The sequence below is a fragment of the Thamnophis sirtalis genome, unplaced genomic scaffold, assembly GCF_051295495.1.
Source record: "Thamnophis sirtalis isolate CommonGarterSnake01/CBP01778 unplaced genomic scaffold, rThaSir2_p1.2 scaffold_4, whole genome shotgun sequence".
Lineage (NCBI taxonomy): Eukaryota > Metazoa > Chordata > Lepidosauria > Squamata > Natricidae > Thamnophis > Thamnophis sirtalis.
Window position 1 is genome coordinate 110,007,070 of NW_028261384.1, and position 10,904 is coordinate 110,017,973.

The following is a 10,904-nucleotide window of genomic DNA, read 5'->3' on the forward strand; positions in this document are numbered from 1 at the left end:
TGCCAATGTGGTTGAAGTGATATTGCAATTTTGGGAGAATTGCACCCAAGGCACCTATTAGCATTGGTACTATCTTTGCTTTCTTTTACTACAGTTGTTATATTTTTATTTGCAGGGGTTTGTATTTTGTTATTTTCTACAGTTCTTTCTATTGTGCTGTCCCTGGTACTGCCATATACTCTCTCTTTCTTTAATCTTTTCTTTTAACAATTAACTTTGACATCTAATGTGACAGCTGTGTGTTTCTTTGAATTATGAAGTCTCAAAGCATTTTAGTTTCTTCCTTTTCTATTTCTTTCTCCATTTTATGATCCCACCAGTTCCGTTTTGCAGGCAAATGGTATTTCTTGCATATCTTCCAATGCACAATTGTTGTTACTTTGTCATATTGTTATTTGTAATTACTTTGTGAAATCTTCTTGCAGCAGCTAGCCATACGACCCAGTGTTTATTCAATTTACAGTATAATTATTATCATTAATCTTAGGATGGAATAACAAAGGGACGGTGTCAAAGTTACGAGAAGTATTTGTATGTTTACACTGCTTTAGTAAGACCACATTTGGAATACTGCATCCGGTTTTTGTTATCACAATACAAAAAAGATTGTGAGACTTTAGAAACAGTAGAGAGAAGAGCAACAAAGATGAATATGGGGCTGAAGACTAAAACATGATGAACAGTTTCAGGAACTGGGTATGTCTAGTCAAACAAAGAAAAGGACTAGGAGTGACATGATAGCAGTGTAATAATATTTGAGGGGCTGCCATAGAGAAGAAGGGGTCAACTGGTTCTCCAAAGCATCTGAGAGAAGGGCAAAAAGTAACAAATGGAAACTAATTAACAAGAGATCTAATCTAGAATTAAAGAAAAAAAATCCTGAGAATGAGAACAATCAGTGGAATCATCTATGCCAGGTTTGTGAAACTCGTGGCCCACAGGCTGGATACACTGGCCATGCCCAGTTTAGTGAAGGGGGGGAAAGTGATGATACATCATGTGAAACCATTGTGATATGCAAGTTTGGCACTCCTGATCTATGCCATTCACCTCTATTGGAAGTCAGAAGGGTGAAGGAGAGAAGTTAAGCCAGGCTATGCCACAGAACAGGGAATGAAGTAACTCTTCTCAATGATTTTTTTTATACCAATTTTAGTTTCCCAGAGTTAATGACCTTGTTATTGACTGTTGTATGTCCTGGTCTCTCTCTGTTTCTGTCCCTCTATGTCTTTGTGTCTCTGTCTGTTTCTGTTTCTCTCTAAGCCCTTCCCCACTACCTGAGATACCCTATGATCCAATTCCACCCCTCAAGGTCTCCATAATTTGTGTGCTTGCTTCTCCCCCTAGTCCCCACAAGCCTGTCTGTTATCACTACATTTCACAGGCCCTTTTCATCATATATCCTGCAGGCCTTTATCTCCCTATGGAGATTCTTTCCCTACCAGATCCTTGCAGGTCTTGGCTCTTCATTTTCCATCATCCATTATGCAGTGACCTTTTGAAGATCTGCAGAACTCTAGACCTCACATTGGGAAGGAGTGCAATCCATTGTGTTTCTCAGCATTCCTGGAACACATGACTATGTTGTGGAAGCAGTCACCTTTCAGTGACATGACCAATTATTCTGAATTATTATCATTATCAGTGTGTGTGTGTATGTGTGTGTGAGTGTGTGTGTGTGTGTACACACCAGGGGTGGGTTTCAGGAGGTTCGCGGCGGTCCCCGCGAACCGGTTGGTCGGCGAACCTGGAAGTAAGTAACTTCCGGGAATGCCGAAGGATCCGCCCACCCGCGTTTCTTACCCGGTTTTGACGAGTTCTGCGCTTCCACGCATGCGCAGAATGCATACAGCACCTGCACAATCCTCCAGGAGCAGCTGGAGCATTGCACAGGCGCTAGTATGCATGCGTGCACTGCGCACGTGCACGAGGACGCCGCTGGCCCCATTCCAACCGAACCGGTTGGAACGGGGTGAGAAACCCATCCCTGGTACACACCTGATGTGACCTGCCAGCAACCAGTGGAACTGGCAACAGAATTAGACAGCCAGGAGCTTGGGGAGGTACAGAGGCTGAGGGAAGCTCAGATGAGTGCTCTGCATTGGAGACAGAGAGGCAGCTAGACAGCAGTGAGGCAGAGGAACAGCAGGAACCTATTCCCAGTCTGTGCATGCACAGAGCTGCCAGAAGACAAGAACAACTAAGAAATCAGGGTCGACTTGGGAGTAAAGTCACACCTTGGAGGTGATTGGCCACTCCCATAGGAAACAAAAGAGAAACAAACAGGGAGTGGACTTTTGCAGGAAACAATTCATTCCCTCTGTCATTTCAAAAGTAGAAAGTTCTGTTTGTGACTCTATACCAAGTGTTGCCTTGCCCTACATTTGGAAACTAGTTATCTGGCAGCTTGACAAGTGAGATAAGGTTTGTGTTGATAAATATTCCTCTGAAAGACTGCTTACCAAGCCTTGCTGACCATGAATGAAAGGAAATCACCATCATGTAAATAAAAAAGGGTTTGCCGGGCCCAAGACTCTGCTTTATGGTTGTTAAGGAGACTTAGGTCAGAACAAAACCAAGTATTCCTGCCTCTGATGTTCCCCACAACAAAAGTTCTACATGGGATCGCATATTGTCACCCAGATGGCTTTCATATCTAACGAGGCCTAGAATTCATGGTCTCCTGATTTCTAGTACAGCACTTTCATCACTATTACAAATTGCCTCTTAATTCAGAGACAGGCTATTTAATCTTAAAAGACAGTTTGCTTTCAAATAGCAATGTTTGATTTTGACATTCATATAAGTATCCAATGAAAATAATATTCATTCCATAAACATTGTTAAGTAAGCTCCCCATTAGGAGAATGAGTGCGTGCCGAGAAGTGCAGTGAGAGTGGTGTAGAAGAACACATAAACCAGCATATGGAGACACTGAATTGTGAAACCGATAGTGTTTTACTTCTGTGGGAATAGAGGTATGCAGAGTCCAGTTCATAAATGGTTAAGACAGTCAGTCATTAACGTTTGCAGTTAAGGGGCGATCCAACAAACACAGTCCAGAAACATTAAACAGTTCAGTACACAAAAATCACTAACAGTTGCAAAACTCACAGTAATTCACACTGATCAATACATGACACATCTACAACTATCATCCAACAATCAGCATCTAACAATCAGCTTGACTCCATCTTATGGCCGCTTGAGGAAACAGCAACCAATCACATTAACAGCAGTAATTAAAGATACAGTATTACTATTATGGTTTATATATTGCCAACCCAATTGTTAGATTATATTCCTAACAAACATGTACCCATGTAGGAATCTATAATGTTTGTTTGTTTAGATGTTTATTATACTTGTATGCCGCCCTATTCCCGAGGGACACAGGGCAACTAACAAACAAGTGGGGGAGGGGGAAATACAAAAAACAAACCAGACAAACCAGACAAAAATAAGATACAAGAACAGAATTAAAAACTACACAACTATCGCAACAATTCAAGTGGGGCTGGGAACTCATCAGCCCCAGGCCTGCCGGAACAGCCAGGTCTTGACGGCTTTGTGGAAAGCCTGAAGGGTGGTGAGGGTCCAAATCTCCATGGGGAGATCATTCCAGAGGGCCAGAGCAGCCACAGAGAAGGCCCTCCCCCAGGGGGTCGACAGTTGACATTGGCTAGCTGATGGTATCCGGAGGAGGCCTAATCTGTGGGATCTGATTGGTTGTAGGGAGGTAATTGGCAGGAGGCGGTCTCTCAAGTACCCAGGTCCAATACCATGTAGGGCTTTAAAAGTAATGACTAGCACCTTGAAGCGCATCCAGAGTCCAACAGGCAGCCAGTGCAGCTCACGGAGGATAGGTGTAATGTGGGTGTACCGAGGTGCACCCACAATCGCTCGCATGGCTGCATTCTGGACAAGCTGACGTCTCCGAATGCTCTTCAAGGGCTGCCCCTTGTAGAGTACATTACAGTAGTCCAGTCTTGAGGTCACAAGGGCATGAGTGACTGTTATGAGAGCCTCCCGGTTCAGGTAGGGATGCAATTGGTGCATCAGGTGAACCTGGGCAAATGTCCCCCTGGTCACAGCCGACAGATGGTGTTCTAAAGTCAGCTGTGGGTCCAGGAGAACTCCCAAATTGCAAACCCTATCTGAGGGGCGTATAATTTCACCCCCCAGCATGAGAGATGGAATACTGGGCCAATCTTTGGGAGGGAAAAACACAAGCCACTCGGTCTTGTCAGGATTGAGTGCAAGCTTGTTCACACCCATCCAGACCCTGACAGCCTCCAGGCACTGACACATCACTTCAACTGCTTCACTGAGTTGGCACGGGGCGGACAGATACAACTGTATCATCCGCATATTGATGGTACTTTATCCTGTGCCGACGAATGATCTCACCCATTGGCTTCATGTAGATGTTAAACAGGAGGGGGGACAGGACCGAGCCCTGCAGCACCCCATATTTAAGGGGTCTAGGGGTCGACCTCTGCCCTCCAACTAACACCGACTGTGACCTGTCAGAGAGGTAGGAGGAGAACCACTGAAAAACAGTGCCTCCCACTCCCACCTCACATAACTGCCTCAGAAGGATACCATGGTTGATGCTATCAAAGGCCGCTGAGAGGTCAAGGAGCACTAGGATGGAAGCATTGCCCCCATCCCTGGCTCTCCAGAGATCATCAATCAGTGCGACCAAAGCAGTTTCCATGCTGTAGCCAGGCCTGAATCCAGACTGAAAGGAGTCCAGATAATCGGTTTCATCCAAGGACTGCCGGAGCTGAGACTCCACCACTTTCTCAACAACCTTCCCAACAAAGGGAAGGTTGGAAACTGGACGATAGTTACTTAGAATGGCTGGATCCAAAGATGGCTTCTTCAGGAGGGGTCTCACCACCGCCGCCTTTGAAAGGGGCGGGAAGGACCCCTCCCGAAGAGAGGTGGCAACTATTGTCTGGATCCAGCTCCGTGTCACCTCCCTGTTGTTCATGACCAGCCAGGAGGGGCACGGGTCCAGTACACAAGTGGAGGCACTCGCCGCTCTGATGGCCTTGTCCACTTCCTCAGGCATGACAAGTTGAAAATCAATCCATCAATTCTGCTCAAGACCCTCTCCCGATACCTCGGCTGGCTCTGAGCAATTGGAATCCAGATCTGTCCGAATCCGAGTGACTTTATCCGCTAGAAACTGAACAAACTCCTCAGCTCTACCTTGCAAGGGTTCACCCGGATCCCTCCCTCTCAAGAGGGAGCAGGTTATTCTAAACAAGGCGGCTGGGTGCGATTCAGCGGATGCAATCAGAGCGGCAAAATGTGCACTTTTTGACGCCTGTATTGCCACGAGATAGGCTCTGATATGGGCTCTCATCAGTGCTCGGTCTGACTCAGACTTACTGGCCCTCCAGCGGCGCTCTAGGCATCTCTTTTGGTGTTTCATCTCCCGGAGTTCCTCAGTGAACCAAGGAGCTCTCCTGGATCCACTACCTCGGAGAGGCCATAAAGGCACAATCTGGTTTAGAGCCTCCGCCGCCGCTGAGTTCCAAGCAGCAAGGAGGGTCTCCACCTGACTGTGGACGAGAGTATCAGGTATAATACCAAGCGCCATCTGAAAACCCAAAGGGTCCATTAGGCGCCTGGGGTGGAACCACCTAATCAGTTCCTCCTCCCTACAGTGGGGGATTGGCCTCCGAAAGTCAAGCCTCAGTAGGAAGTGGTCCGACCATGACAGGGGTACGATCTCAGTACCCCTCAAACCAAGATCACGACTCCACTACAAAGGCAAATTGAAATCCCCCAGCACCATAAACCTGGGGAACTCAACTGCCAGCTCGGCTACTGACTCGAGGAGCAAGGGGAGGGCTGTTGTAATGCTGTTGGGAGGCAGGTATGTTAACAACAAGCCCACTTGTCATCCCCCCCCAAGGTCCAACTTCACCAGCAAGGACTCACACCTGACAAGATCTGGAGCAGGGATCCTATGAGGAACTAGAGACCTTCGGATAACAATAGCAACTCCCCCACCCCTTCTCAGGGGTCGCGGCTGATGAAGCACCTGAAAACCCTCTGGGCACATCTCAGTGAGGGGGACTCCTCCCTCTGGACCCAGCCAGATTTCAGTAATACATGCCAGGTCTGCCCCCTCATCTAAAATTAGGTCCCGGATGAGGGGAGCCTTGTGAACCACAGACCTGGCATTTAGCAACAGCAGCCTGAGACCTGGGCCCTGACTACTCATGCCATCTGGCCTTGGAGTGGAACTAATTGGCCCAGAAGGAGGGATCACTGTGACGTAGCGAACCCTCCTTCCCCGGTAATGGCTAGCCCTAAAGTTCCCACCATATCTGCCCCTCCCTTTTATGTCCGTAATGTTCTGGACCACTCCCGTGTCCGTGTTCCCCCCACCCTCCCCCCTAGCTACTGCATTCTTCGGCAGGCCCTTCAAATCAGACATTCTAGGCTGGGATTAGGCCTAGGGCCCCCCAACACTTCTGCAGAGCACTCAGTGCAGGGGGTACCCAGGTTGTGGTCCCAGCCTTCTCAGATGTACACAATCATACAACCAAACACTCCCCACAAAATGATTTAAAAAACACAGATACAGCAATATGGAATAAAAGTGGGAACAGTCAGTCAATCACATTCATACCACACACACTCACCATACCATTTAAAAAGTTGTGCACTAGCGCAATTTGAGATCGTGCAAGAACGCTCTAGAATGAGGGAGGGAAGCTATAATACAGTATTCATGAGGTATTCCTATTAAGTAACATATTAATAATTTGACCAGGATTGTAATCCTGTTCCATAACAAAATTTAAATAATGGAATCCTGTTAAACTTTCAAAATTATTTTATTATAAAGTAAAACGGTAAAACATCTTTTTTCTAAGCTGACTTTTTTTGCAGGGTTGACAATATGTGCTTTTCTTTTCAACCATTCTCCCCTTTTAAGGAGCCTTCCCTGCTGTTGGATAAGAGAGAAGAAAAACTTATATTTCAGAGATAATGAAGGCTGAATAATTTGTACACAAAGGATTTAAGAAACATGTTTTAAGTTGTTATTGTATATGTGTTCCTGTTTATTTGTGTACCTGTATAGCTATGGATTTTGTATACAAGGAATAACATAAAGCAGTTTGTAAGTTCATATTTATATTATTCTTAATAAATTTACAATGGAAGTGGGGTGGAAACTATCAACTGAAGTCTTCCTGCTGGTAGGAGGGTTAGCAGGAAGCTCCTTTAGTCAGTCTTTCAAACTCAGGACAAAATCAGTATTTAAAAAAAAGAGACAGAAGAAGAGAGGGCTAATTGACACATTAAAATGTGAGATAATGGTAGGTCAGAACATATAAAGAAGTTAAACTTTCTTATTACATTGGGAATTGAGATTCCCATCAGAGAGATTCCTTAAAATGGAACAGAAAACAGAGATGACATAATTTCTCTCTACAAAGCAAAACATTCCACAATAGCGCATTTATATTTTAAAAGACTGGCAAAGCTTTCTTCTCAAGAATCCAGAGGTAAGTAGAGCTCTTTTTCACTCATTCCATCTGTTAAAACATTGCCAAATAACTTTTCAGGATTCAAGTTCAGGTAAATCTGAGGGAGATGGGCAGTTAACAAATATGAAATATAAATAAGGTATAGGGGATGTGCTCATCTTTGTTTCTTAGCTGAGGGAGCCAGCATTGTCCAAAGATACTTCTGTGATCATGTAGCTAGCATGACCATATGCCAAGGAATACAGAATGCTGTTACCTTCCTACTAAAATGTATGTATGGGCAGGAGCTGTGGCAAGTAATGGGAGCTCACCAGGTTTCAAACCCGGGCTGTCAGCTTTCCAACTGACAAGCTCAATGGCTTTAACCTCTGAGCCACTGTATCCTTTAGAAATATAAATAATTATATTAAATTAAATAAATAGTGGCAAACTTGTAATGAAAAATAAATTAATTATATGTTAACACCAAATCATGTAATACTAATGAAAGGCCCTTCATGCAAATTTACAGGGGTTAATGAATACCTTGTTTGTACAGATAGAATATCTAATCTCCTGGCTTTTCTTATTACTTGAATATGTATATTAAAATCTGAAAATATCACATTTATAAATTTGATAAAAATTGATTAATTATTATCTGTACACTACAAACTATACTCACCTGTCTAACCATCATCAAATTAAATTCAATGAGGTTGACAGATGGGTTAAGCTTTTGGAGAATATATTGGTATCTAAAAGACATGACTATTTGTAACTCTGACTATAAAAAAAGATCAGCTCACAATTCTGTAGCAGTTAACTTGAATTAAGCACCACTGATGCCAGCAAATTAGGAGTAAGTTAAGTAAAGAAGCTAGGAGGCAGGCAGGCATGCCGACAAGAAGTAAGTAAGTACATAAGAAAGGAAGGAAAGAAGGAAGGAAGGAAGGAAGGAAGGAAGGAAGGAAGGAAGGAAGGAAGGAAGGAAGGAAGGAAATTATTTATTTTATATGGTGAATTGCTAGAAAATATTATTTGAAAGAATAATTTCTTCCTATTAATTTTAGCTCATTCTAAGATTTGGCTTTGCTTACAATTTTAGGTAAAGAGGAATTTAGCAGAATTGTTTAGCTATCTTTATCAAAATTAATACATGCTGGGTGAATAGCCATGCATCATTCTGTTCCAAATAATACAATTCATTACTGTTAAAGTAACCAACTTTTAACTATATTCTGACAGTAAATAGATAATAGTGATCTGTATGGAAAACTCATTTTCCCTCATTTTCCCTGTACTAACTTTTTTTCCCCATCTGTTTTGGTACAGAATGATTGAAAGAACTAGAACAGGCAACCAATCTTCTGTGAGAGAATTTCTTCTAATGGGATTTTCTGATGACCGTGTTTCCCAATGTTTGCATTTTGTCATGTTTCTATTCATTTATTTAGTAGCCATAGCTGGGAATTTACTCATAATTATTGTTGTGATTCTAAACCATCAACTTCACACCCCCATGTATTTCTTTTTGGTCAACCTGTCCCTAACTGATATTTGTTATATCACAACTACAGTCCCCAAATCAATGGCAGTTTCACTGACAGATAACAAAATAATTACTTTTCCTGGATGTATTGCTCAGGTTTTTTTCGTTATTACTAGTGCATGTTCTGAGATCTTCTTGCTTACCCTCATGGCTTATGACCGTTATATAGCTATCTGCCATCCTCTGCAATATAGTCTCTTGCTAAACTGGGACACCTTCAATCAAATGACAGTTACTTCCTGGGTCAGCTCCCTGCTCTATTCATCACTACAAACGGTCATCACTTTCCAATTAAACTTCTGTGGGCCAAACGCAATTGGTCAATTTTTCTGTGATATTCCACAGTTGCAAAAGATTTCTTGCACAGATATAAAAGTCAATCAAATTTTGATTTGGATATTTGGATTAATTGTGGGTTCCTTTTGTGTGGGATTCATTTTTGCTACTTATGGCTACATCATCTCTGCTGTGCTGAAGATTCCATCAGTCGAAGGCAGATACAAAGCCTTCTTGACTTGCAGTCCACACTTGACAGTTTTTTCTTTATTCATGTCTACAGCTTTCTTTTCATACATGAGGCCAAAATCTCTTTCCTTTCCAATTATAGACTTGCTTTCTGCTGTTGCTTATACTGTTTTGCCTCCCATTCTGAATCCCATCATTTATTGCCTGCGGAACAAGGACATTCAAGCAGCTGTGTGGAAAATAACATCAAAAATCAAATGATTTTTTTTAGCCTGATTGAATCACCTTCAGTGTGACAAATACATTATTCTATTGAGCCCCCTCAGATGTGTTTTCCTCCATTATTAGTATCTAATATATAGGACAGTCTTTTAGCCTTTTGGTTTGTATATTGGAAGTATTTAGATGTAAATGAGGAGAAGAACACATTATTTAGGACATATCTGTGGCCACATTATTTACAGCCAAATATTGTACTGGGTCATTTGTTCTTATTTGTTTATAACTTACATTAATATAATATTTATTCATATACCCAAACACACACAGACTTTTGTTTCTGTAGGATCAAGAGTACAATTTTTCAATACAACACTTTAATTTACTTTCATGGTATTGCAGATATTCGTTTTAATACAATTCATTTTAATCAGAGTAAGGTAATTGGTTATACTAGATCACAGTCCTAAGCCAATATATTACAGCACTTCAATGTCTGCAAAAGGCAATCTCCTTCTAGGAAAATTAGTAATAGATGTTTATCCACCTGACTAAGGTGTTATACAAAGTAGTGGTAGGTTGCTAACTGGTTTACTACTGGTTTGCTCGTGCTTACACGCAACACTTCTGCACATGTGCAGAAGCGTCCACCTGGGTGCGTGAAGCCTCCTGCTGCCATCACTCTCATTTCGGCTGAACCAGGCCAAACTGGCAGCAATCCACCTCTGATACAATGACTCTCTATAAATTTTATGAATAAGATTTTTCTATCTTGAGCAACATATTTATTATTTTGTCTTTTCTGTCTTAATCAAATCAAGTTCTGGCCAAATATAATCAAATCCATATATACTACTTTTAATGAATCATATTTGAATGCTTAAACTCTATTTGCTAAATGCCTGTTAGCTAAAAAGCAATTAAAATTTTAATATATCCACTGATAAGTGATATAATACATAACTATGTGTTCTGACCCCCCTCCTCCCACACCAACACACTCCGAGCCAAAGATAATTAACAGACAGATGGGTCCTTGGCAGCAAACTGGCACAGACAAGCTTGGGCAGCAATCCAGCACAGATAAGCCATGGCAGCAATCCAGCCTGCCAAGCTCACAATAATGTTCTCCAACATTAGTTCCTGCGTTGACTTCTGCAAAAGGGGAA

The 10,904-nt window shown here is 42.5% G+C and overlaps 1 protein-coding gene across 1 annotated transcript; it reads left to right on the forward strand.

The window, feature by feature from the left end:
* Positions 1-8,835: 8,835 nt before the first annotated feature.
* Positions 8,836-9,777, forward strand: LOC148046134 (olfactory receptor 14A16-like). The gene has a single exon (XM_087711909.1). It carries the CDS (start codon positions 8,836-8,838, stop codon positions 9,775-9,777), a length of 942 nt encoding a protein of 313 aa, XP_087568035.1.
* The last annotated feature ends 1,127 nt before the right edge of the window (positions 9,778-10,904 follow it).